This window comes from Truncatella angustata, assembly GCF_020726525.1.
Source record: "Truncatella angustata strain MPI-SDFR-AT-0073 chromosome Unknown BKA67scaffold_6, whole genome shotgun sequence".
NCBI lineage: Eukaryota > Fungi > Ascomycota > Sordariomycetes > Amphisphaeriales > Sporocadaceae > Truncatella > Truncatella angustata.
In genome coordinates, this window is record NW_025763386.1 from 1856138 (window position 1) to 1882984 (window position 26847).

The 26847-nt window shown below is 49.5% G+C and overlaps 9 protein-coding genes across 9 annotated transcripts; 6 read left to right on the forward strand and 3 right to left on the reverse strand.

Annotated features, from left to right (window-relative positions):
* Positions 1–482: 482 nt before the first annotated feature.
* BKA67DRAFT_572725 (uncharacterized protein) lies at positions 483–1301 on the forward strand. The gene is made up of 2 exons (XM_046103309.1): positions 483–736; positions 793–1301. The coding sequence occupies exons 1-2, from the start codon at positions 566–568 to the stop codon at positions 1072–1074; spliced, it is 453 nt and encodes a 150-aa protein (XP_045956314.1). The 5' UTR covers positions 483–565; the 3' UTR covers positions 1075–1301.
* Positions 1302–1769: 468 nt separating this feature from the next.
* BKA67DRAFT_660806 (uncharacterized protein) lies at positions 1770–4385 on the forward strand (the record flags this gene model as incomplete). Its single annotated transcript, XM_046107691.1, has 5 exons — positions 1770–2295; positions 2358–2410; positions 2463–3257; positions 3406–3724; positions 3787–4385. The coding sequence occupies 5 exons, from the start codon at positions 1770–1772 to the stop codon at positions 4383–4385; spliced, it is 2292 nt and encodes a 763-aa protein (XP_045956315.1).
* A 522-nt stretch (positions 4386–4907) lies between these two features.
* BKA67DRAFT_344883 (uncharacterized protein) lies at positions 4908–5944 on the reverse strand. The gene is made up of 2 exons (XM_046096328.1): positions 5386–5944; positions 4908–5335 (listed from the first exon to the last, which is right to left on the reverse strand). Exons 1-2 carry the CDS (start codon positions 5834–5836, stop codon positions 4995–4997), a joined length of 792 nt encoding a protein of 263 aa, XP_045956316.1. The 5' UTR covers positions 5837–5944; the 3' UTR covers positions 4908–4994.
* Positions 5945–7495: 1551 nt separating this feature from the next.
* BKA67DRAFT_660808 (uncharacterized protein) lies at positions 7496–10521 on the forward strand (the record flags this gene model as incomplete). Its single annotated transcript, XM_046107692.1, has 2 exons — positions 7496–7785; positions 7902–10521. 2 exons carry the CDS (start codon positions 7496–7498, stop codon positions 10519–10521), a joined length of 2910 nt encoding a protein of 969 aa, XP_045956317.1.
* Positions 10522–11165: 644 nt separating this feature from the next.
* Positions 11166–12540, reverse strand: BKA67DRAFT_637751 (WSC domain-containing protein; the record flags this gene model as incomplete). Its single annotated transcript, XM_046105701.1, has 3 exons — positions 11166–12027; positions 12089–12392; positions 12430–12540. The coding sequence occupies 3 exons, from the start codon at positions 12538–12540 to the stop codon at positions 11231–11233; spliced, it is 1212 nt and encodes a 403-aa protein (XP_045956318.1). The 3' UTR covers positions 11166–11230.
* A 2797-nt stretch (positions 12541–15337) lies between these two features.
* Positions 15338–17075, forward strand: BKA67DRAFT_572737 (uncharacterized protein). Its single transcript, XM_046103310.1, has 3 exons — positions 15338–15577; positions 15637–16705; positions 16777–17075. Exons 1-2 carry the CDS (start codon positions 15398–15400, stop codon positions 16693–16695), a joined length of 1239 nt encoding a protein of 412 aa, XP_045956319.1. The 5' UTR covers positions 15338–15397; the 3' UTR covers positions 16696–16705; positions 16777–17075.
* A 1744-nt stretch (positions 17076–18819) lies between these two features.
* BKA67DRAFT_660811 (cyclohexanone 1,2-monooxygenase-like protein) lies at positions 18820–20638 on the forward strand (the record flags this gene model as incomplete). The annotated part of the gene is made up of 2 exons (XM_046107693.1): positions 18820–20331; positions 20387–20638. 2 exons carry the CDS (start codon positions 18820–18822, stop codon positions 20636–20638), a joined length of 1764 nt encoding a protein of 587 aa, XP_045956320.1.
* A 707-nt stretch (positions 20639–21345) lies between these two features.
* BKA67DRAFT_572744 (Alpha/Beta hydrolase protein) lies at positions 21346–22645 on the forward strand. The gene is made up of 2 exons (XM_046103311.1): positions 21346–22355; positions 22407–22645. The coding sequence occupies exons 1-2, from the start codon at positions 21463–21465 to the stop codon at positions 22579–22581; spliced, it is 1068 nt and encodes a 355-aa protein (XP_045956321.1). The 5' UTR covers positions 21346–21462; the 3' UTR covers positions 22582–22645.
* On the reverse strand, positions 22646–24396 carry BKA67DRAFT_572746 (glycosyl hydrolase family 61-domain-containing protein). The gene is made up of 3 exons (XM_046103312.1): positions 23498–24396; positions 23103–23442; positions 22646–23048 (listed from the first exon to the last, which is right to left on the reverse strand). The coding sequence occupies exons 1-3, from the start codon at positions 23899–23901 to the stop codon at positions 22695–22697; spliced, it is 1098 nt and encodes a 365-aa protein (XP_045956322.1). The 5' UTR covers positions 23902–24396; the 3' UTR covers positions 22646–22694.
* Between the last annotated feature and the right edge of the window lie 2451 nt (positions 24397–26847).

Sequence of the window (26847 nt, forward strand, 5' to 3'; positions counted from 1 at the left end):
TGTTCCAATCAACCTTTATCTGATAAAAGTGAAGGTACGGCCTTGACAGAGACATTCAAATGATCGATAGGCAGTATATTGAATCTTTAGCAGTCCCATACACTAACTTCATCGCTAGGTCAGTTGGGATTCTTATACATGTTACAAAAGAAAAAGTTTCGCTGACAACAATTGCCTACAGTGCCTTGCCAAGCAACCTCTATCTGGAACCTATTGGCATCAAGCTTTGGGTTCGTTGATGGCGACCACATGGGGCATTATGTCTATGTGATTGGGTTTCGTGCATAAATTCACAGGTTTTGCAGCCGTTTGCACACTATTAGGTGCGGCACAAGGCGGTTATCTACCTGGCATCGTCTTTACCTTTAAGTATATATACTCCTTGAGAGCTTAGGCTGCGGCTTGAGATCTTCTGCTACTAGGCTTGCACTTTGTCCGGCCCTTTCAGTGTTCTGTTCACGCACGTAATTGTTTCATCGGATGCACAAATGTATGCTTCGCGGGCCTTGACGTTTAATTTTCGTGATCGAAGGCCTCATGAGTGTGGTCCTAGGTGCCGTCGCGTATGTACTCTTGCCAAACTCCAGTATCGAAACACGCTTCTTTCTACACCGCAGCGGCAACCCGCCGAGCTCGCATCGAGAATAATCCAAGCCCACTAGAGGAACTTGATGAGAAGTTCGGCTGTTCTAAACTCCGACGAGGTGTGCCGAGTCTCCATTTCTGGCTTATTGTGCTGGTAGAGTTTAGGATCGTTGCCAGCGTATTCCCATTAAGTCTGTTTCCGCCTACCATTTTCGAGGCCCTAACTTAGGATACATAGCAAATGAAGCGCAGTTGTTGCTTGCCATCCCTTTTGCCGTGGCATCTATAACCACAATCCTTACGGCTTTTGTGTCCGATTCTTTTGGAAAACAGGCTATTGTATTGTTATTTCCACTGACTCTTGCCATTGCTGGATGTATCATAATTACTGCTAGTACCAACCCGAGGATCAAATACGGCATGACTGTCTCGATGGCTCGGTATATCGAAGGCCATACGATTATGCTGGGCCTCCTTGTTGCATCCTAGATCTCGTAAGCTTACCCCTCCTTCCAGGCAGCATGACGTCTTTACCAATCATCTAACCTAGGACTTTCTTTAATGCTCTGTGCCGTTGGAAGATCAATTGGGACAAAAACAACGAGGACTGTATGAGAAATTTACGGGATGTGGTGATGACCGCAATCCACTTTTTAAGCACATTCTATGAGCGCTAATTGCTTCTGGAAAATACTCCAGCTGCATGCATTCTCGGTACTGGTTGATCACCAGCTTTTATAATTCAACCACTAAGAAGTAGACTTCCGAGTATGAAGTTTTGGTTCGCTTGGCCATACTCGCAACCACTTTTATGAACCACAAATGCCCCATATACATAGATAGTAGAAATGGGGCCGCTATGCAGCACCTTACGGTGGAGCCATTTGACCACCCACTTATATATTCAGTAGTCTCATCGCATGACTATCCAAGCTGTCCAAAACCAGGCTTTATTATGTCCTAGATCTAAGTGTGACACTCAAATGACTTTCGGCATGTCTACCCCGCGGCCAAGCAGCTCAGCCACCACAGTTAGGCTATCCGGCCCGGCATACAAATCAGCAGATCTGGCGACTGCGCCCCCAGAGATCACTCCCAGACTCTAGTATACTTAAGCCTGAACAACAGTGTTGATATTATCTCCATGATGTGGAAAGACCGAACACGGCGTAGTTGTCGCAAAGATGGCAGACCATTCAAAGAGAAGAGAAGCCGAATCGGAAGCGGCCGTACATTCGCAATCTGATGACGAGGCACTACCAGCGTATACTGACAGCACTGATCATCAGACACCTGCTGAAAACATTAAGGGACAAGAACTCGAGGAGTCGACTCCAAGGTTAAATTTGCTGACCACGAACCTCACATCTATCCCTACGGTGGACTCGTGTCTAGCACATCTGAGACTGCTTCGGGCTTTTGAGGTGTTGAAGCGAAAGACTGGGTACACCGACGGTCTATGGGATATTTGGGATTCACGGGCCCAAAATAAGCTCGATATCCTGTCCAAGCTGCGAGAAAAGCGATGGGCGATCTTTGTTGCTCGAGCAGTGGACCGCTACGAGGCTTGGTGGAAGAGTTTTGTGCCGGATATGCTCAAGGAGAAGGACATGCTTCGGGGAGATAGCGAAGCACGGAGCTCAAGTTTTGAGTGCTTTACATCTGTACACAACCTCATGAAATGGACCTTGGCTTCATTGCCTCCTCCTGGTCAGTTTTCGTTCTTTGCAAAGTAGATGACACAGGCGCCTAAGAGGCTAACCTACCATAAGACATCCTTCTCGTCTGGCATACTCACATGCTTAATCCGCGGGTCTATCTTGAAGTATACCTTCCCCAATTCCAATTTCAATAAAGACTAGTCCTGACGATTATAGGATTGCATCAGATCGGGCTATGGTTCTCTATGGAGTTCGGGTTTGCCATGGGATATTGTTGACCAGAGTATAAACTCTATTAGTGAGTTCTCTGCCACGCAAGAAGGCAGGATAAACTGGTCCGAAAGAACAGGCCATGAATGGGCCAATGAGCAGGACTCAATGCACAAAGACATGAAATGTCCGACATGTTCGGAGCTCAAGTCAATTCCATGGACGACATGTGGTCAGGATCAAGGTTCTAAGGAAAAGCCGGGCCTTGTGGGTTCCGGATATGGCGATGGAAACCTGAGCACTACCTGCAAGAAATGCGGCACCATCATCAACGAAGAACTTCTCCGGGCGGCCAAATTCCGCGCTGATCTGAGGAACCTTATCACAAAAGACTGGCCCATGCCAGGGACAATTATTGATGTTCAGGATGGTCTAGTCAAGTTACAAGAAGCTAATAGTGATCAGCTCTTCCCTAACCGCCTTGCTCGTTTCGGTTTGTTGGTCGAGATTACCCAAGCGTTTGAACCCGGAAGTTCAACCAGACCTAGCATGGAATACATCCGAGGCAAGATCGAGGACATTACTCTTCAAACCAAGTATCGTCACAGCAGTGATCAGTTGAAGAAAATTGACAAAGGGATCACTGGTGCCAGTACTGCTGCCCATCATGTATTATCTCAACCAGCTCGAATGCAGACAAGATGTATGATGTCACGATACTGGACGAATACATCTGTCTTTGGGTTGGATCTCAAAGGCGCAGTAATGAGACAGGGCGTTTTTTGTGAGAAGATGTTCAAGGTGAGACACGCTCAATTTTTTCCAGGCGAAACAGGAAAAGGAAAGAAAAGGAAAAGGAAGGAGAAGGAAAAGGAAAAGGAAAGAAAAGAAAAGAAAAAAAAAGGAAAGTCAAGGAAAAGGGCTTTGTCCGTTGCTTACTCTGCCATAGATCAACTGGCTACAAAGCCCCACTGCAGAATTCACTATGGAAAAGCTCCTGAAGAAATATGAAAGATTCTTTGAAATTCAGGTCGCTAACCCAGGTCAAATCGTTACACCCACGCTAGATGTTGACCTCGGCTGGCATACTCACCAACTCAGTCCACGTCACTACCTGGAGTACGCAACGAAGGAGACAGGTGCCTTCACCGACCACAACGACAAAGTTGATGAGGACAAGTTGGCTGTCTCTTTTGAATGGATGGCCAATGCTTACCAAGAAAAGTACGGCGAAGCATACTCAGAGTGCAATTGTTGGTTTTGTGAAAGTGAGCTGCCAACTTGCTATGTTTATCGGCATATAGTCTCATTAGACTGACTATAACGACAGGTTTGCGGTTCCAACATGCTTCGTCCCTGACACAAAGAATGACCAAGCAGAAGGCACCCCAGGTTCGCGAGCCATGGCGAAATACTAACCAGAGTGCGACCGAGCCTCCACATATATCTTCGCACCCTTCAGTGACTCCCCTTTCAGAGCGCAACAGTAGCCGACGGACCGAGCGTTTGCTGTTCAAGAATGATCTAGATGCTACTTACACCAAGCTCCTCAAGCAGACTAACCAATCAGGTCAAGGCAAAGAGCAGAAGAAGTCATTCTCATCCATTTTTAAGTCCTCTTCGTCCAGAAATACTGCCAACGATGCATCGAAATTGATCGTAGGCCCCCGAGGTGAAGACAAGGCCGCTCATTGGGGCAAGTCGGTGCCACTGCTCGGGCCTTGGTCATCGACCACGTTCGCTGCCCTCACGGAGGAGATGTACACTGCTCCTCCAGGAGCCATCCACGAGTCAAAGGGAAGGCCGGGCGTATGCGCGGCAGGAACTTGTGGTGGTAAGACAGGTTGTGGCAATGGTGCGATAGCCATGTGTGGCGCTGGATGCACTGGCCTGGATAAGAACCCTTTTGGGCCCGGCTGTGTGGGATAATGAGGATGAGAATTATGTGTGAACGGTTCTGTAAAATGGCTTTGGGAGGAGCACACGCACGGCTTCGATTCAATCATAGCCCTTTATTTGCTATGTCTGATATCCCGTAGTGGAATGTTTCACTTTACAGTTTCATGTCCATCTGCATTATGTGATAGTCAAATTCGAACTCGAAAATCTAAGAAGGAAACCACGTTCGGGACGGGCCCTCAACTTTAGATCGCAGCTACGAACTACGTTTGACTTGATTGGCATTCCAAAGGGATCCTAAAACGGAATGGTTTCTTTCTTGCGCCCTTGACGTTCATCTCTTTCAAGACAATCTCGAAGTTGGTACATTCCCTCCTGATAATCGAGGGGACCATATATCATGAGACAAGGGAAACCAGCTGTGTGCTGGCTACATGGAACCTGAAGACCTTTGAAGGCTTTCATCTATGCTCGCAGACCACGAAGTTCTGTTTGATGAAAGCATCTCGTTTATGACAAGTCCGCCACCTGTCAATCCAACTTGCTTGTCGGTCAATATTAGTCTAGTAGGACTCTGGGAAATTAAAACAAACTGAGGAGAGCCAGTCAACGGCTGAATTTATCAAGGTCTGCTGGAGCTCATCGCCACTCTTCCAGAGCACCAGTCGGATAAGGGTCATCTTGACCATGTCCTGTACTGAACAGTTGAAATTCTTGGTTCCAAATAATCTCGGGTCCAGTCCAGCCCGGCGTCTCCCTAGTGTCAACGCGTATCTTAACTCGGGACCCGTTGTAAAGAGGTTTGAACGAGGCTGATATCTTTTGGGGCAAGGAGTAATCATGATACTTCAAGCGATTATACGCAATGACTTTGATGTGGTTGGCGACCGCGTGTTTCATGATAGGCTGAACTAGTGCTCGTGCTAATCCGTCAATGTGTTGATACTGTGGCAAGATGTAGACCGGTTCAAGGACTGTGGCAGTATGATGGATGAGCTAGAATATCATGGTATGACGCAGTGAAACTCACTTAAAAGGTCTTCATCGATTTCCGAAAACGTCTGGCCATCGATTTTGAGGCTCTCGCTGAATCCTTGCAACACAGGATCACCAGTAAATTCTCTGGTAACAGGAGATAATGTGCTGCCTTCAGCTGCAAAGATGCTAGCTTGAAGCTCTGTTTGCTGTGATGACGAAGTGAACTCCCAGTATGGATCACGCCAGCCCTTGAAGCGTAGCTTGAAAAGCGCGAAGCCAACCACATAGCTCCTGTCGTCTGCACCGAGGCGAGCTACTTGTAGTATACTAGAATTGTAACGAACCAAGTCCTGCAAATATCCAGCGACACTGGCCCCGAGCTTGTCGTAGATGCCATCGTTGGTGGCAGCTCGGAAAACGTCAACAAGCTTCTCAGCATATTTGACAGATGAAACTTGTTCAGGTGTAATCCGGGATATTGTGAAATCGGCAAGACTTGTCATGATGGTTTACACGGAAATGGGAAGAAGGGTTGTCGCCGACATGTGCGCAGGCCCGGGGTTACAGCTTATCCTTATATGAGAAGACGACGCACCAATACACGATGCTTATGACAGCGCATCATATGATGCGGCTTAGGGTGAAATCGCCGCGTGTCATGCCAGACTATGGAGTGCTCACGGTTGTGGGTAGTGAGCCATGCTTACAGTCAACCAGGTTCACGCGACAAAAGGGATAACCGGGCCGTCGCTATTCGCTTGTTTGGGGGTCACTAGATGGTGGACGAGAAATTTTACTCCACACAGGAGCTGATGGAATAGCACAAGGTGACTTGACCATTGGGCCGCGACTAGTAACCGTGTTGCCATCTGATAGGTCGGGATGGAAGTTGGAGGTAAGGTGTATCGAAAGGTGAAGACTGCCTCCAGCATCTTCTGTGTTTTTTTTTTCGGCAGGTGCAAAGAAAGTTCTGATAGACCATTACTGATATAGGTCACACCATGCAAATTTTGTACTGTATAGGCTACCTATGATATAGTGTTGCCGATCAATTCGTCAGAGGCTAGTCTGAACTGCCGACTGAGCTCACAAGCGACTGAGAGTTGCAGGCTCTGCGTGAATAGGTGGCCAAGCCATTACATTCATGTGGTCCAAGAGGCTAAGCCAGAAAGATGGCATCAAAAGTTCGGCATGCCATGACAAGCAGCGTGGGCTTGTTAGCATCACACCGCATCACATCACACACCAAATGGGAGCCTGTAGAAGTGGTCGTCGTTGGTTGGAAAGCATGGGATCTGCGCCGCAAGGGAGAGCAGCAGCCCTTTGGTCTTGACATGGTCGATGAGATACAACAAGTACACAGCTCTCAGGTGGAGTTGGACGGGCACGACGCGCAAGTGCACATAGCCAGACCCAGAATCGACGCTTGAGTACTGTACGGTAGAGGGCGACGCAAGGATCAAATTCGAGCATCAGAGCTTCATCTCCGGCGTATGTACGTAGTTTTGATTTGATTAGTCCAGGTGTCGGGTCTATGTACATATCTACAGTATGCACAAGCGGTAGGAGGATTCGCAGGTCAAAGAGGGGCCGGGGAATAACCATTCTGCCGACGCTTGAATCCGAGAGGCGGCTAGGCCGAAAAGCGCCCTAGCGTCCAACAGCTGCTCAAGGCACACTGCGCATTCTCACTCTACATTCTGTTCACATCGCAGCCTCCCAGTCACTCCCTCAATTTAATCAATGAATAATCACGTTAAAGCTCCCTTCCAATTGACTTGAGTTGCAGCAGTCGAGGAGTAAATTTCTCGTGGTCGAGTTGGATGAATTTCTCACTATCAAGAGAGAGGCTGACTGTTGGGTTTCTTGTCCTTGTCCCTGTCCTTGCCCTTCCCTTGCTAGATTTGGTTTGATTTCATTTGATTTGGTCCATATTTTTTCCGCGGTCCCTGCGGTCCTTGCACCAACTCACTGTCCAAGGCCAGTCAATCGATCAGTCAGGCAGTCAGTCAATCAATCAATCAAATCCACCACCAGACGCTTTTTCCCCCCTACCCGCCTTAGCAACCCGTACGCGACCAAAAAGTATCGACAACGCGACGGGACTAAGGCATAGCGACAACTACCACAACCTTGAGGGCACAGCACCCATTACCGCCATTATGGCCTCGCCAGCCGTCGCACTCCCCAATGGCCTCCCCGAGCCTGCGCATTCACGCGACGTCGAAATGAACGATGTGGATGAGCATGCCCACGCCGCTGCCCACGCCCACGCCGATGCGGACGCGAATGCGCAACATGACTTCGCCAGCTCCATCAAGCGCAAACGCGAGCCAAGCATCAACGGCATCGCTTTTGATGATGCGAAGCCACTCACCACCACAAATGGTGGCTCCCAACCTCCCGTAAACCATGCAGCTGTCGTTCGCGACTATCTCCTGGTCCTAGAGGGGTATGTACCATCCACTCACTCGTTAGACGTCCCGGGGCCCTCGGTCCTCAGCACCATCCAAGATGCTATCATGGGGGCATATCATCAGACTCTAACACCTTGTTACTCTCGTGCAGATACGACCCAAGTCCGTCGATATTGAAACGCCCTTTGCCAGACTTTGAGCCATCCGACGAGCCCGATGCAAAGCGGAAGAAGGCCGAAGATGGTTCAGCACAGCCATCAGTCTCCGACAAGGCCGCCAAGGGCCACTATGCCCATCTCGATGCTGTCCTGGCCGACATCAAGGCCGCCTTCAAGGACCAGCTTGCCGAGCTGCGCGACCTTGACACCGACAAGGTTACCAAGGACACCGACGTCGCCATAGCAAAGACCATCGCCTTCGATCAGAAAGCGCGGGAGTTGTACCGTCGCGAGGTCAGCTATCCCTCCACTACCCAGAAGGCTAGCGTCCTCCGGGAGCTCGACCAGTCCAGCGATCTGCAATCAAACGCGAGCGGAAACATGATTCTGAAAGTCTTCGGCGAGGCGCCTAGACCGCGTCACCTGTACTCGAGCTTGCAACAACCCGTTGCTACTCCCGACAATCCCAAAGGCGCCATTCGACCCTTGCGGGAGGTCAACCTGCCCAATGGCGTCAAGACCGCCAAAGCTGTTCCTTTTTCTTTCCCCTCAGCTGTCGAGAAGGATAAGAGGTCCAAAACCTTGGGTGAACTCTTTCCTGCCCCTCGTAATCTGCCCTCGCTACAACCGCCCAAGGCGCCCAAGAGCTCAACCAAAGGTGTCCAGGTCGGTTGGCATCGCCCAGAATTGACCGAGAAGTCCAAGTACCGTTCGGGCTCATACTTTGGTCAGTCAATTTCTACCGGGCGCTGGCTGGATTATAGTAATGCTGCTCCCCCTTCCCAGATAATGACCAAGCAGAGGGAGCGCGCCATGAGTCTGGCGGGGATTGGGAAACCCTCGCCAACCCATTTGGAGAACAATGAAATGGATGCCTTGTTCCGAGGCGCCTTCTCCAGCTTTGCTCCGTCAAAGGATGATTCCGCCGCCATGGTCTCTTCCGGCCTGATCAGTCAGACCATGTGGTGGCAGAAGTATGGAAAACGCAGTTTTGATCGCCTTCTTGAGTTGGAGCTGCCGGAAGACAGCGTGGAAGAGGCCGTCATCACTGAAGAAGATGTTGCTTTGGACGATGAGATCCTCCAGGATGCCATCGAGAACTGGGACACCAAGATTGACCCTAGTCTCGAGGATATGTGCAACCCCAAGAAGTCCAAGGAAGAGCAAGACGTGGATGATATTCTGCAAGACGTGTCTGACATGATTCAGACGCTAGTCTCGTTCCAAAAGAACCGCAACTTGGCTTTGCCTTCGGTCGCTAGTCAGAGCCGTTATGCCGCTGACCCTGCAAACAACGACATGCTCAACAACGGCACACCAGCCCAGCCAAGCGAGGAGGAGACCTTGACGTACGAGACTTTGAAGGCGCAGCTTGCGCTAGTCGTCAAGACGCTGCCCCCATATGCCGTGGCGCGACTCCACTCTGACAAGCTGGAGGAGTTGAACATTAGCACTAAGATTGAGGTGCGCACCGACGAGTACCAGGGTCTCATGGAGGAAGACGAGGCCGCCGCCCGTGCCAGGGCCGCTCAGCAAGCCTCCCCCGCACCCCGACCTGCCACGCATCGCTCGTCCAGCTCGTCAAGCAATCTAGCTTACGGTGGACAATATGGTGCAAGTCCTCGCCCACCAGCCCCAACCCCAGGATATTACGGTGTTCAGACTCCAGTCCGGCCTCCGGCACCCGTGCAGCGGCCGCCACCCAGTATGCCAACGTACTCGCAACCGCGACCGCCCTCCAATACTGGTTATAGGCCACCCACCAATGGATACGGCGGGAACCAAAACTTTGCACAGAATCTGGCTAGGGCCCAGCAGTCGTACACACAGACGAATGCTTATGCCGCAACACCGCCACAGCCTCGACCTCCGTATCAAGCAACACCCTCTTACCACAACATGGGAGCCAATCCTCCACCGCCGCGTTATCCAAACCATCCTCCTCCAGCGCAAGCTCCGCCGTACCAGCAACCTGGGTACCCGCAACATCAGCAACCCAACACCCCTTCTCATCCACCCTTTAGTCCATATCCTAATGGTGCGCCCGGTATGCCTCCGCGAACAGTCTCCCCACAGGTAGCTCACCAACAACCTCAGTACGCACCACAACAAAATTTCAACCCTAACGCGACTCCATCGCGACCACCCTATGCTGGTCAACCACCCATGCCAGCAAATCAACAGCAGCGGTACCACCCACAGCCAGGCACGCCTCAAGCTCAGACCCCGGTCCCACCACCTACCCAAGGCCAGCAGAATACCCAGCAAGCTACTTCATTTCAAACCTCCCTGGCTCCTCATCAAGTCAAGCAGGCCATGGACCAAGCCAAGGCACGATTTGATGCACACGCCAAAGTCCAAGAGGGTATTCGGCCTATGCAGGGACAAGGCCAACCGCCTGCCGCACCTGTTGGCCTTGGTGGTATCGGCCTAGGAGGCACCCGTCCCAACGTACCGGGTACTGTAAACTACAACACACCTAGCCCAAGTCCCAAGCCGCAATCAACTTCACCTGCGATACCTCAGCCGCCTGCTACCAACGGTACTCCGGCGGTGGGCACCACACCGGCCTCGGCGAATGGAATACCAGCGGGAACGCAACAGCAAGCGTAGGAAGCTCATGTGCAACCGTCTCATTATTCCGCCGGAGCTATTCGGCTGCTTCACATGCCGCCTCCAACTTTCTACACACGGCAACCGCGAAGGTACTAGTGCACATGGGTGGCGCCAGGTTTAGATTATGGAGGATTGAATAATCTTGATTGTAGTCTTTCATGCTCATCGATGGAATAGAGTTTCTAATCGTGCTGCGGCAAAAGATTCTCCGGGCATCTCAAGGATGACAGATAGGTATCCTGGTGCCGCCCAAAGTAGAGTGACTTGCGAAGGGCGAGGCGTTGGATCTGTTACACTAGTGAGCTTCTTTCGAAGAGCGTCATGATTTTTATTTGGGCCTTTGCCACGACCCGGAGAGCTAGTGCCGGGGTTAAGGATTCGGCGTTCACTACAGGGAAAGTAGACGGTTAATATGCAATTGTACGAGGAAGCAAAAGTCTTTGGTCAATGTCGTGTCTCGAGGCTGCTTATTTCTCATGTGGTGGTGTATAAACAGTCAACATTACAGCTCTGCAATCACTTAGTTCTCCGTCCATGGCTTTTAATAGCAAGTGAATTTCTAGTATAGTAAGCGTTGGTTTTTATGCTAGTTAGACTAAATACAAGACAAAATTTGTCAAACAATTAGCTACTGGTGACAGGATCATAACCATGAAGTAGGGTAGACCTCCGAAATTGACAGCATCCATCGCCCGTTTACAATGACTCAAGCAGAGGCCGTCGTAATCGTTTGAACAGGAGCCTCATACACATTGATCCTGTTCGCAGCACCACAGAACTCGGACCCGTCACCTGGACAAAGATAACTGCACTCATCCTCGGGTTGTTGCATCCCCGTGAAAACATTTCCGCAGAAACACTCCACGCCGTACTCGACGCCGAAATAATCATAGTCGGCACAGAAGGCTGCGCACATCTCCACAGTCATGTCATTGTCGCCCTCGCGGTCGCGGGCCAGGACGCGCGCCTCGCCCGCATCACTCGAGCAGAACTTGTAGTTGAACTTGCCGACCGAGGCAATGCTGGACGGCGGGGGTTTGAGGGGAACGGATGCGTAGGTCGATATTAGGCTCGTGTCGCCGCAGCTCTCGGTTGTGCTCCCGGGACACGAGCGCGCGCACTGGATCTCGGCCACGGGACTGGCGGTGGGGCTAAAAGACGAGCCACAGAAACACTGGTTGCCGTCCTCGAGGCCGAAGTAGCTGTATTGTCTGCAGACCGTCGCGCACCTTTTGACGGTCATGTCGTCGCCGTAGGACCATAGCGAGCTGAGCAGCCGGGCGTTGACGTCGTCGCCGTAGCCGCTGACGTTGGTAGGCCTCACGGCCTCGTAGAGGGTCAGCCGATCTCCGGCGCCGTAGAAGGAGCGCTTGTCACCGGGACATAAAAACGAGCAGTCGGATTCCGAAGCGTTACTCCCGCTGTGGAGTGAGCTGCCGCAGTAGCATTCGCGTCCGTACTCGATCCCAGCATAAAGGTACCCGGAGCAGGCATCCGCACAGGCTTGGGGGGGTCATACTGTCGTTGTAGGATGCCTTCTCCTGAAGGAGCCGCTGGCCGGAACCTTCGGTATGGCAACCCTGGTAGGCCCATCCCTTGGTTGCCGAGGCACTTGGGGGAACATAATAGTTGTTAACGTAGAGACTGAGTTTGCTGTGTCCGCCGCAGATCTGTGTCGAATCACCAGCACATGTCATGCTACAACCCGTTGTCGGGCTGGAGCCAGACGCGATCTTGTTGCCGCAGAAGTATTGCTCGCCGTACTCGGTGCCAAAGTAATTGTAGTCCGAGCAATAGCTAGTGCATGACTCTGTAGTTGAGGCAATGCTGGAGTAACTTGCCAGCTTAATGGCCCGTCCGCCAGATGGCTCAGCATAGCAATCCAGAATATGAGAAGTTGAGCACGTCACGCTTGGCGATTGTGTGCTTATGAGATGTCGGTGCCGCCATGGAAGCAGCTGCCTGTATGGCCATCAAAAGCGTAGCATGCTGGCTTTTGTTTGCAAAAATTGCCATGGTGAAGACTAATGGAATTATTGTGTAGAGATATATGTAACGGAGGCGGTTGTCGCTGCACTCAGACGATCACCTAGAAGATCCTTCTATCTGTTTTATTTGAACATTATCGTTTGTCTCCTCCTCAGTAGTATTGTTGTAGATCTGCTGTTTCGTGGCTGCTGGTGCAGATTTCCAACCTCCATGGTGTCCAGCCCGCTCCCTTTTACAACGCCGTATGATCAACCAGAACTTAGAATACATTCCTCCCGCGCCGTAGACTCTTGAAGTCATCTGTTAGATATGAACTCACCACAATGTGTGCAGTTGGCGTTTCCCGCCTGGGTCCTGGAGTTGTGTACTAGACTAGTCTAAGTCCACTTTTCAGTCTGTATTCTTGCGAAATGCCGATTAAGACAGCCGCTCGAAACATTTAATGCAAATTAGGGACAAAGCGTCCATTAGAGGGAAGACGCCATGTTCGATAGCTCAATAATGCACTGACAATGTAGTGTCTAACATGAAAGTCCATGCTTGTCTCAATGTGACGTAAATAAGTCCATGGCCGTGGCCGAGTCCCAGACCGACTAGTTTAGGTTAGACTTTCTCGTTACGGGATGCGTGCCAAGTGGAGGCGAGTATAGACAACTGGCCGTTTCGAAGTTCCCATGTATGCTGACTCTGGTCTAAACCTGCGGGCTCCCACATGTTCGCTGGCGGCTCATTCCAGCAGCATTGGACAACAGAAGAAGCAAACTTTGCAAATCCACCAGGTGGCAGGATACGAGGTGTTATTAGTCAGTGTCATTCATGCGGTGTCCCGCGATCCGATGAACATGCTTTCGCTAGTTACACAGAAGGTGTTGTATACCAAAATGCTGAAAATAAATGCAAACCTCAGAACCTTGTGAGTAGGGCGGTGTAGTCTGTTACCCTATGCGTTTGGTGCCGTATCAATTCGAGTAGCGTATAAGCGGCCACCCACGTGGAATTTGTTTGTTGCACAGCAGAGAAGTTCCAGAGGTTGGTTACGGTTGACGGTGGTGTTTCGGGCACAGGCCAATAGGCACGGTAGTGATGCCATCTGAGACTTCTTCCTTTCGTGCAAGCGTGTTCCTGTCACAGCATTGCCAACGGGTCTCTTGTTACATCTTGAGCGGCCACGAAGCCGCAGCTTCTTGTCATGTGGTCCAATGCAGAGAAGTATAATTGTAGGAAAGCTTCACTTGATTTAGGTCAGCTAGCACTGGAAATGTGTAACTGAACTTGGATGCAAGATGATAGCCACAAACACACAGAACATCAGTCCACCACTTGAAGTTACTTCAAGTCCATGCACGATTCCGATCCCGCTCATGGAAGATTATGCTTAATTATAAAAGTACAAAACGTGTTGGTCATGTACAGCAGTTGGCCAAAAAGTGACACGGGCGCTTCTACACACACGGTAGGTCTGTATTGCCCCATTTCTGGTAAACCATTAACTTCTCTACATACCTCACACAAATTGATCTATATTGTTTCCTTAGATGACAAGTTGTGAATCAGATGTTGAGCAGATGCTGAACTTTTGGTAACGTTGTGTTTATCATCACAGGCAACGGACCTTTAAAAGAGCGGTGCAGGTATTCACAGGCGGAAAACTATTTCTAAAAAGATTTTATAAACTTACAGACTGTCCGAGATTTAGAAACTTGTTTGTTCTTGAATATCTCTCGAAGCCATGGCCTACATCTTTGCAAGCCTTGTACTGTGGATGGTTTGTGCCATTGGCGCTGCGGCCGACAATGGCAGTACCAGCGACGCTATGACTTATCTACCTCTGAGGCCACCAGCGGTACCATTAGCAGTCCGTACACCGTATACAAGTATATGGTCATCTGGAGGGCTGAACGATGCAATGCCCAAGTTCTGGACTGGTGCTGAAGCCGGATGGGTTGGAATTGTGACGGTCGATGGAACTTCATATGGCTACATGGGTAACGGCTTCAAAAATCTGCCTGAGACGCCCAATTATCAACCGGCAGTGCCCTTGAGCTTAAACTTCGACTCTCATTATTCGAATTATACCTTTCATGCGGGAGGGGTCACTATCTTGGCCAGCTTCTTTTCTCCGGTGCTTCCAGAGGACTATTGCCGCACCTCCATTCCCTTGAGCTATCTGACTACAACCATAGAAGCCAACGACGGTCGCGCGCATGATGTACAGATATACAGCGATATCAGCGCGAACTGGCTTGATTTTGGAGCAAATGACGATCCCGTTCAGTGGCAGTTTCACAGCAATGGCGTGCCAGTGGGCAGGATGCTCAACGATTCTCTACCTGCAAGCGAATTATATACCTGGAGATATCAGCCTTGGATACCTGCCAAGTTTCACGAGTGGGCAGATTTACCTCAATGGGGCGCTATCACATATACGACTTCGCCTACTAACGCCGACTCCTTCAAAGCCGCCAGCGGCACTGATTACAGATTCCGGTACAGTTATATCGTCAACGCAACCTTTGACAACAATGTCAACTTCGATACGCAAGGCCTTGGAAGAGAAGACGCCGTATTCTCGTACCTGCATGTATTCGATGGTGTGAAGAGTGCGCAAGTACGATACACGGTTGGCTCCATCCAGGAACCGGTCGCAAAGTATCTGCATAAAGCAGGTATGAGTGAGTTGGATCCTTGGTGGAAACATTGTTATAATTCCGAGGAAAACATGATAGCGTTTCATTGGACAGATTTCGAAACTTCGCAGTCGCTCGCACGCGATTTTCAGTATCGGTTACGCACGGGCATAAACATGCTCTACTCCAGAAGTATGAATAACTTGACACGAAATGCTCAAGAGCCGGTAAAATCGAAAGGAAACAACACACCAGCTATGTACAAATCCGGTATCGCCAATTCTGATCTATCTGAAGCAGAGGCATACAATGCTATCGTCGATTTGTCCGCTCGCCAAGTTATGGCGGCAAGTGTTCTTGCGGCCCCGCCGTATCAGAAACCGTTAGGAAATACCGAGCTGGAGCCTTTGCTCTTCATGAAGGAGATATCAAGTGATGGTTTGTTCCCAAGTAACAGGGAAATAGCTCAAGGTGATTCACGCTGACCTCATAGATAGGCAACATGAACACGATGGATGTGCTATACCCAACTTCACCGTTCTTTCTCTATACGAATCCGGATTTACTAAGATTTGCACTACAACCGCTTTACGAAATGCGGGAAAACTCGTTCTATCCAAATGACTATACTATGCATGACCTCGGCGGCAACTTCCCAAATGCAACTGGCCATCTTAAAGGCGACGATGAATACATGCCGGTCGAGGAATGTGGCAACTTGATACTCATGAGCTATGCCTACTACAAGTTCAGCGGTGATATCTCTTGGCTTCGTAGTCACTACAAGACGTTGACAGACTCTGCTCAATACCTTCTCGACTTCTCGTTACTCCCCGCTTCACAAATGAGCACGGATGACTTCAATGGCGAACTCGCAAATCAGACAAACCTTGCCATTAAAGGCATAATCGCGTTGCAGGCAATGTCTTCGGTGGCAATTGTTGTCGAGAACCTGGAAAACGCGAGCATGTACGCGGCCAAAGCCAAGGAGTACTACGTTGGCTGGGAAGAGTTGTCAGTCGAACCGTCGAGGCAACATACCGTTTTGAGCTACCAGTGGACGTCTAGCTGGGGTCTACTTTACAATATCTATTTCGACAAGCTTCTCAACATAGGTATTGTGAACGAGTCGATCTACAATATGCAATCAGACTGGTATGCGAAAGTCTCCCAGGTCTTTGGCGTTCCCCTCGACAGTCGAAAGACCCAAACGAAGTCTGACTGGCAAATATGGGCAGCTGCTACCAGCTCCTCAAACACAAGAGAGATGATCATCAGATCGATGGCTACCTGGCTCGACTCTACAGCCTCCACTGATCCGTTCCCGGATCGTTATGAGACATTTGGTAATGGCCAAAATATCGGGTTTAAGGCGCGGCCAGTAGTAGGAGGGCATTTCGCCCTGCTGGCGCTGGCGAAGAGTGGTCAACGAGCAAATGCTGAAGGCGGGGTTATGAATGGTTCGCGGTTTTCGAGGAGCGGGGATGGCTTTTTGCAAGTTAAGCCGGTGTCGAAATTTTCCAAGCCGCTGAAATGGTTCGAGCTTCCATCATGATAGGATCTTTCTGTTGGACGATGTTAACATTAGTGTTTGCATCGGTAACATGCCAGTGTCGTTTGATGAGATTTTGCTAACTAAATTATCGTGTCCTTTTAATAGTGTAAGCGTCGTGGTTCTCAAGTCAAAGAGGCTGTAAAACATCACACTAGTTTCAATAAATATTATCATATTCGAGGACACCATTTGCTTTGCTACCTTGCTATGAGGGTGCCAGGAGTTCATCCTTATCAAAAGAGCTATGGCTATTAGATCTCGGTCGGCCTGTTCGATAGAGCTTGCGAAAAGCAAGGTCCCTGCGGAGCTATTTCAAGGTTGTAGAGGATGCTTAACTCCGCCCATGTAGGAATCAGCGCCCGGAAAAGCCTATGTGTTCGCCGCGGTGCATACTGCCTGAACCTTTGAGGGAGGGTGAACAGACCAGGTATAAGAACGTAGCGACCAGCATAAATCCTAGCGCCTTGGCACAAGTTCAACAAGTATATAACATGTGAAACACCCACCAGCCACATGTCTTCAGCTAATGTTGCACTGAGTTCGGGTATTCTGTGGGGCCCTCACAAAGGGAAATTCAGTGGACTAACGGCCAGACACTGCTAGTCTTCTCTTATGTGCTACTATGGTACGGTGCGCCGAACATCGTTTTTACCTTGGATACGAACTTTGAAGGCGAGATCACTGGAGGACGGAAGCACTTATCTCGTCATGAGTACAATCGCAAAGACACCCACCGAGTGACGACTCTTTTGTAATTGTGGAAGATCTTATTATTTTGCGTGACATTAGATATTAACTAGAAGGAATTTTATTATATATATCATCACCCAGGACACAGGCAGAATGGTGGATGTACGAAGTGGCCGGACACTTATAGCCCGTCTCATTATAGCTGCACCTAAACACACCCTCACTTTTATACTTAACCACAACGCAAAACATAGATATAGCTAGAACTCATGTCAAGTATTAATAATAGGCTAGGAAACACTGACAGTATTTTGTGACAGAAAACAGTGCCCATGGATCAGCTCTTAGCTAGTGGATGACTCAGCCATAGTGGCTGGAGGCCTTGCGTGCAATCAGCATATAAACGGGACGGTGCTCCCCATCCACTCTTTCTTCGCTTTGTTGTTTAGACGCGATTATCACACTATTGTTTGTGATCAAGCAGTGATTTTGCCATTCCATGCTCGACTTTCTTGTATGATCAGCTTCCATGTTCAGGGGTGCTCTCATAACTGTCACATATTTTTAATCAGATTTAATTACAATTTTCCAACGACTAACTATTGTAGGTGGTAAACTGGGGTGACTGCCGTGTTATTCAATGTAAAAGCGACCTTTCTTATTCTATTTCTTTTCTCCTTTTTCTTCCTTCCTGCTGAGCAACAATTAATTATATTCTCCGCCAAATATGACGCTTGGTATGTGCAAAAATAACGAATCCCGCAAAAGTCGCACCAATTGGCAATTCAGGGTGTTCGGTAGCTTGTGTCCACCATTCTAATATGTATCTGGGGAGGCACAAGTTCTGCATTCCCAATAGTATTTCTTCGTACAGCTCGCTTGGGTGGTCGATGCTCAGATTGGTGTCTAAATTTTGGTTCTTCCGTGATATTTTCCATGACATGCGCTATACATATTACATTTTACAGAGGATTATCCAATAGAATTATGTTTTGCTACATGCACGTGGTTCTGGCCATCCGACGATTTGGAATACTTCTACTTAGATGCCAAAAGTCTATGGTAATATGTGGAGCGACAAAAGACTGCTCTTCCATGAACGTACGATCAATGCAGCCGCCTACTTCAGGTCGCATTCCTGGGCTCCAATCTTTGGCTAAGGTGTGTGACATATGATCAATCACAGCCGCAAGGGGCATTGGGGGGGGACGATCCTTTTACCCATGTCGACTGTCTTCCACCCCCCTCATCAATCGCAGCTGCAAAGAGAGAATTCATTCCCCGCACCTTGGTATATATATCAATACCTTCATAGGTTATTTGTTAATGCTGCTTTTCGAAAACGGGCACCGGCGTCAGAAGGCCTGATTGATGTTCCTCGTCCTTGTTCTTTCATAGCTGCCAACAATCCAGTACATGCCATGTTGATCAATCATGGGTTCAACTGGCACTTCAGTAGATAACTTGAGCCGCGATGGCATCATAGAGCTTGATGTCGTTGTAGTTGGCGCTGGCTTTGGAGGATGTTATCAACTCAAACGCTTTCGTGATGAGGGGTACAAAGTCAAACTTCTAGAGACGGCCTTGGGATATGGAGGTGTATGGTACTGGAACGCATATCCCGGTGCTCGCGTTGATACCACCACTCCTCTTTACGAGTTTGATGATCCAATGCTGTGGAAAGACTGGACTTGGAAGCAGAGATTCCCTGCCCATACCGAGATTCGTGCGTATTTTGATTACGTTGCCGAAAGGTGGGATCTAAGGAGGGATACGTGTTTCGACCGCTTTGTACAATCTGCCCACTGGGATGACGACACGTCGGAGTGGACTATCAGGACCAGAGAGGGAGAGATATACAAGGCAAGATATTTGTCTTTGAATACTGGATTCGCAGCCAGGCGCTATATTCCTGACTGGAAAGGATATGAGTCTTTCAAAGGGGTCTTTATTCACCCATCGTATTGGCCACACGAAGGGCTTGACCTCAAGGATAAAAAGATTGCAGTTATCGGGACAGGATCAACTGGTGTTCAAATCGCGACGGAGCTCACTCCAAACGCCAGCCAACTCACTATCTTTCAACGATCGATCAATACCTGCATGCCGATGAAGCAAATCAATTACCAGAACGGAGAACAGGCGTACCCCCGTGAGGCTTATCCGGAAGTTTTCAGTGGGCGCTTAAAGAATTTCCCTGGTTTTGACTTCAGCTTTTTGGGCCGGAAGACCTTCGACGACGACGTCGAAACCCGTCGTGTGACATACGAGATGCTCTGGTCCGATGGAAGCCTAAAATTCTGGCTGGCCACATATATTGACATGCTCTTTGACCCCGACGCCAACCGCGAGGCATATAATTTCTGGCGTGACAAAACTCGTGCCAAGATTAACGACGCCCGAATTCGTGATATACTGGCTCCCATAGAACAGCCTTACGCTTTCGGGTGTAAGAGGATATCTCTGGAGCAAGGCTTTTTTGAGATATTCAACGAGCCTCACGTTCGCCTTGTTGATATCAATAATGATCCTATTGAGGAGATTACAAAGAATGGTATCAAGACTTCTGAGAAAGAGCACGAGTTTGATGTTATTATCTGTGCTACTGGCTACGATGCAGTGACAGGAGGTCTCCGCCAGATCGACATCCAAGGCTCAAGTGGAGAAACGCTCAGTGATCACTGGAAGGATGGCGCTTACACTTACCTCGGTATGACCGTGTCTGGCTTTCCCAACATGTTCATGACGTACGCCCCACAAGGACCTACGGCTTTTTGCAATGGGCCAACATGTGCACAGCTACAGGGAGACTGGATCGTCAACGCTGTTGGTTATATGAGACAGGAAGGGCATAAGAAAATGACTGCAGGGAGAGAAGCAGAGGAAGAATGGCGCGAGACGATTATGAAAATTGCCTACGCCACACTCTTACCAGGTGCCAAGTCTGTGAGCAACTTTGACTCCACAAACGTTATCTCGAGACGTTACTAATTATTTCTAGTGGTATGTGAATCCCAAAGCGCTCATCACCTTGACCGACTATCTCCGTGTTGTATCAGGAGGCAACTTGAAACTTTCTTTGTTCATTCCAGAGAGAGTAATGCTAACCTCTGATTCGCCACATAGGTATATGGGTGACAATATACCCGGCAAGCCGAGAGAGCCTTTAATCTACCTCGGAGGTGTTCCAAAATACTATAAGGCTCTGAGCGATGTTGCAGCCAATAACTACACTGGGTTCCATTTTGAGTGAAGGGATTTTGCGCTATCATCAATTGGCTCGGTCATAAACAGGATGTTGCATCTCTAGACCAATAATTAGTCTGATGCGAGACTTTCCTGTGTCCATGATCATTATAACTTTTGCCTAAAGTTTTTATCTTCTTCTGATATATGCTGTTTTGATCTTCTTACGTTCTGGGTTGCCGCCAGCGGTCAAGTTGTTGAACATGTTGGCTTAGAGCCGTGTCTCTTCTCAATGACACATCGCTGCTCTTGTGCTTCGCCAGCGTCAAACCTTCAGGCCAATTGTTACTAGTCTAGCGCAATTCAGATTGACAATTCTAAGTCGATGAGTGGCGTACATGAAGAGTTTGAATCGAAATGACATGCACATTTTTCCAGCATAGTACCTTAGGTAGTGGCTGTCCACGATTTTCGCCGGCAAGAAGGTGTGATGAAGCTATGTAGAAAGCTTTTATTTTGACTGGCGTCAGCCGTCTGGTTACATATAGATAGGAGATCGTTACGAAGCCTGCACAATCGAAAATATATGGTGAAGAAGATATCGCCAAGTGGCTTTGCCTTATTTATTATGGTATCAGGCCTTGAAAAGGCCAGTGGGGCGAGCTTTTTCGCAGGGAAGGTATAACTGGCTCGGAGCTCATCATCGCGGGAAACGCCCATGCAATCGAAGCGGTACCTGCCCCGTTGCCGTATGGCGCAGTCCTCTGCGGGGGCGCAATGATGTGCGATTTCCGGGCCTCGGCAATTCCTATTTATTCAAATATCATGATGATCTAACCTAGATTATTTCGATCTCACACTGCCTCACATAAAATATAGTAAGACACCAAAATGAGCGACTTTACACAATATGGAAACCCAAGCAAAGAGTGGCTGGCTTACGCCTCGACGCTCCCGGCACCTCCGGCCGGCCTCACCATGGCGCAACGTAAGGATCTCATGAACAATGAGCGTGAAGGGATCGCCGCGAAAGGGCTGGAACTTTGGAAAGCCAAAGTGGAGCTCAAGGATCATTCAATATCTACGCGCGGCGGATCCCATATAGAGGCACGAAGCTACCGTCCAACAAATGTGGATACTGACAAGATCCTGCCCGCCTATATCCATCTGCACGGCGGTGGCTTCTTCTTCGGCACGCTAAGCTCTGAGGATGCGGTCTGCGCCCGGATCGCCACTAATGCTCAGGTCGTGGTGTTGAACGTAAATTACCGACACACGCCAGAGCATGTCTATCCTGCAGCCTGGGACGATACTGCCGATGCCTTTGAGTGGCTGCATGACAACGTCGGCCTTCTGAAGGTCGACCCGAACCAGGTAGTCATGGGTGGTATCTCGGCTGGCGCGCAGTTGACAGCTTCCTTTGCCTTGCAACAACACCTTGGCAAGGCGTCGGCTTCGAGGCCCAAGCTGGCCGGGCAGGTATTGATGATTCCGTGTCTTGTCAACCCAGACTGTTACGAGCCGCAGCTCAAGAAGCTAAGTGACCCTTCGAAGTCATCATATGAGCAGAACAAGGACGCTGCAATTCTGCCGATGTCTGTGGCTCGATTCTTTACGGATAGCCTAAAGATTGAAAAGCCACAAATTGATGACCTGAAGGTGAATCCGGGCAATGCCTCGGCAGACGACGTCAAAGGTCTTCCGCCAACCGTATTTGGCATTGCTGGCTGGGATATCCTGCGAGACGAGGGCTTGCTTTGGGCCAAGCTGCTCACAGAGGTCGGGTAAGTTGAACAGGCACATGTGATATAACCAAAGCTTATTGATCCCTGCAGTGTTGCAACCGATGTCCATCTATTTCCGGGACTACCTCATGGTTTCCGACGGGCGGGAGATAAGGTGGCTGATTCGGAGAGGTGGGACCAAGTCATGGAGAAAGGGATCATTTGGGCATTATCAAAGCCTGTCGCCACTAAAAAGCTCCAAATTAAGACGGAACAAGTGTTTTGAGAAGTCAATCATCCAAATGGTTTTTAATATTTACATATGATATATACACAAAGAATCGAAGCTATCTTGGTAGCTAAACTGGCTTGGCTCTTTACAAGTCGGAAAGTCTTCACTTATGCAAGGTGACGACGAGAGTGCCTTCTCTTTCTGTTCTTGTTCTTACAAGCAGCCTTCGAGCTGGCAGCTGCGGCGCTGCTGCTTGTGGCAGTGCTTGACGAATTTGCTTCAACGGCGACAGCAGTCGAGCTAACAGCGGAAGTAGTGGCAGCAGCACTTGAGGTGGCAGCAGCGCTAGAGGTGGCAACAGAACTGGGGGAGACAGCAGCAGAGGAGGATGCGGCCGTCGAAGTGGTAACGGCAGCAGCAGAGCTTGTCACAGCAGCGGACGAGCTACCGGCTGTGCTGGTAGCAACCGAAGCTGCGGATGTTGCAGTCGAACCAGATGAGCCGCCACATGAGAAGACAGACTATTAGAAGGTTAGTATGATGTCTGATTAGGCAATTTTCGAAGAAAAACTTACGGGGCCTGGGATGGGGTATGTGCTGCTAGACGAGTCCCATGTGATACCGGGGTCGGTGCTGGAGTAGGCACCGGGGAAGCTGACGAGGTCGCTGACAGTAGTCGAGCCACTCCCGGTGACTTCAAGTTGGTGACAGCCGGGGTAGATTTGGACACCGGGGTATGTGTTTGCGACGAAGACGGCAAGGATCTCGTGACGCACGAGGTAGTAACCTGACGCGAGACACTCGGGGATGGTGTAAGTGTACCCAGCATTTCCAGCAGTCTCGAGAGGAGTGACAGCCCATTCGTTGGTGTCCTTGTCAATCAGACCGCTTTCAGCGATCTTGAACCAGACGGCACTATGATCACATGTTAGCATGGGTTGTAACAAATCATCAGGTCCCAGTGGCATACTCCGATTCTGGCATGTAGTCTGTGCAACCAGTGTCAGGGCAGCGAGCCATGTAAGTGACAAGAGCACCAAAGTGAGACTCAGGCCACAGAGTCCAGTAAAGGGTCACATCCGAGCCAGCTGCAGCAGGGGCGTGAAGGGCAGCTGGCGATGAGCCGTTGACACCACCATCTGTATAACCACCGCATTGGATGTCCGAGTATGTGACGTCCTGGACGGGACCGTTGCCCTGAATCGGACGAGAGACACGATCAGGTGTAGGGCTGGTGTACGGATCCGCGTAAGGCTGATAAAATTCGTAACTAGTACCGCCAATCGTACCATTCTGAACATAGCCGTGACCAGCCGCGAGTCTGATCAGAGCCGCCGATGCGACCACCGATAGAGTTGAGCCAAAGTTCTTCATTGTGGGTGAGTAAAATCGACAGCGTTTGTGCAAAAGAATGGGCTTTTCAAAATAAATTTCTGAGTAAATGAGAGGACGACCCGGCGTCAAATATGGTAAAGTCAACCCGGACTTGGAAGGGAACGAATGGAGCACAAAGCTAACGAAAAGAATGTATGAAAGACGGATGGAAAATGATCAAAAGTCGAGTCGCGAGAGATGGACTTCATTAATATCGAGTTTACCCCTTGTTCGTCCCATGTAGGAGGCTCTACTCTTAGCGAGGCAAGGGTCGCTCGGTTGGAGCCGAAAGTGTTTGGTTTCCGGGATTAGTGGGCACTCTTTACGACCTGAAGCCTCCTGCAGTATATTAAGAGGAGGCGCTAAGACATCCTACTTGACTTGAAAAAGTGTAAACAGTCACGATCGCAATTTATGTCTGAATACAACCCATGATGAATATGATATACTTGAGGTTCTTCAATGGGTCCATGACGTGTCATGCCTAAAAGTCAACCCTGCTGCTTGTCACCATCCTCACAGATACCAACGAATGAGCTGATTAGATACCGTTAATCATATATAGTATTCGAAAGCTACTAACACTCGTATATACATGTTGTAATATTAGTCGAGTTGGACACTGTCAACGTGAAGAAAAGCAAGAATGAAAGAAGGAAAGGAAAAGACACCCACACTGTAAGGACGAGCAGTGCAGCAATTACAGTCATACACAGTAATTCGATTTTAGCGCCTCCAGCTCCTGGTGAAACACCAGGGGTCGTGTCTGATAAAGTGGGATCCACTACCACCACCCAAGATATGTCTAGGCGCCGGCTCTTTATTGGAAGCACCAGCAAAAATACAGCAGTAGGTCGCATCGTTTCCCAATGTGAAGTATCCCTGCTTGAGCGCCTCTCGACTTGGCAGGCACTCGATAGAGTGACCAGAATAGATGTGAAATCAAACACAGCACAGGCTAGAAGTTAATTCACTGTAAAGACGCGTTCAATCTTGTTCGCAGCGTGCTTAGAGCTCGGAGTGGTGCGAGTGGTTGCAAGAATGGAGGTTGATATGAGTGGGAAAACTTGGCCTATGGTAAGCATTATTGCTTGTCGTTATGTTGTGCGAGTAGCAAGCTGTTGCAGTTGAGCCGAGGATTGCCTGCACCTTCAAACTCTGCATTCACTCTGAAGAGTGCCAGTCTGCAGTGCATTGGCAAATGATATTACCATCTCGATGCTCGAGTTCCTCACGTCACTCAGCTGCAAGATTTACGGCATAGAAATAAACTTGCCCACTTGGCTCCGTCTATCCCGTGGACAAGACGGCTCCAGACACGAACTCCGGGTTTGAACGGCCCGCGTTCGACGCTTGTGGCGGCGGCGTCCCCGGACAATAATATCACGTACAACTTTATTGCAAAAGCTATCGCCACTACTAGTAAATGATTAGAACTCGGTTAGCTGCCGGACATTTGCAGCCGAGTTCCTCCAGGATTATTGAACACTGGGATGCTAATTCCAAGCTAGGTCAGGCTTGGTAAGACGTCATTGCACGACAATTTGAATTGACGCTTCCAGCAGTCTTGTGGTAGTCGGTTTTGGTGCAAAGCCGGCGGTGAATAAAGTTGTGTTTTGGAGGCGACGATTGGCAGCCCTCAGTCAGTCGGCTAATCGCGCGGCTAATCTTCTAGCGTTGCCGGAGAAGTCCGGAATCACGAGCTGCTACTTTCCTGATCTATGAATAGGCTGTGACAGTATGTAGGTGTCACTGGAAAACTTCTAGAAGGCTTCGCCATCAAGCTTCACTCGATGGTCTTTGTTACTGCGCCTTGCACGTGTGACAGAAACTCCTTAGAAAACTTTACTTTTAGCTTCACTAGTACGGCAGAATTGGCGGCGACACGAGCGGTAACAAGAGCACGTGCCTTTCGGCATGGCAATGACCGAGTTCCCCCATTCACACCTCAGCTGTCGCGTTGCGCAAAATGATGGCACGAATCACGTTGCTGCGAATAACTGTGAGTCTGTGGCATGGGCTCGCATGGCTGGTTAATCTCAATACTCCTCCTCAACTTAACGGCTATCGGAACCTGTTCGGAAAGATGTGTCGCTAGCCTTATCGCCTGGCGATCCAGCCCAATCAATCTCTCGATGGCCAATGGGGGTGGTCGCTAATGTCTGTTTTTGGTTGTGTTTGAGCCTTGTCGGGAGAAGCGAGTCGCGTGTTGAGAAATTGCTGGGCGCTGACTGGCTCATGAGACGGCATGATTTAGATATGACTACTTTTTATCGAGCAATACTGACGAGAGGAAAACTAGATGGCATAAAGTTATGTATAATAGTACTGTAGCAGTGCAGGAAAGGTTGTGTCTGGAGAGGCGGACAGGGCTTGCCAACCCAAGGCGGCCAAAGTTCGGCGTGATTGGCTATTCTCGGCTCAACAGGTGGGGGTGTTTGTGGGGGAGGCATCTTATCGGGTGCGTGAGTACAACGCTAGGACTCTGGACCCTGCAGGTGGTCAATGCCTAGAACGCTACTGACGTAGGTTAACGATGGACTAGCCACTGTCGTGGAGGGGACAAACGAGCAACTTGGGTGGTCTGGCAAGTCAGGCCATTAGAATTCGTAAACATACAGAGTCAGAGGAGGCTTATCGCGGCACCTGTGCTCGGGGGTGTTTCCCTTTGTTCTCACGTTTGTGTTTGGCGCTCTGAAAGTAACGTGCCAAGTACAGGTAGCAACTTAACCTAAGTGATTTGTAGCGCTCTTACACTACGGATCCATACATACACATCGTCGCTGACTGGGCTGAGGTCGTTTCAGGGATGTCTTTGATCCCTTTTGCCCGCTCCCACACTTGTGACTGCCTCACCCCACCAACAAGCAAACCAACGGTTACGCCGTCGATCGGACTTGGCCCAGCAAACCAAACACGCTGCGCCTTTTTCTTACATAAAAGCGA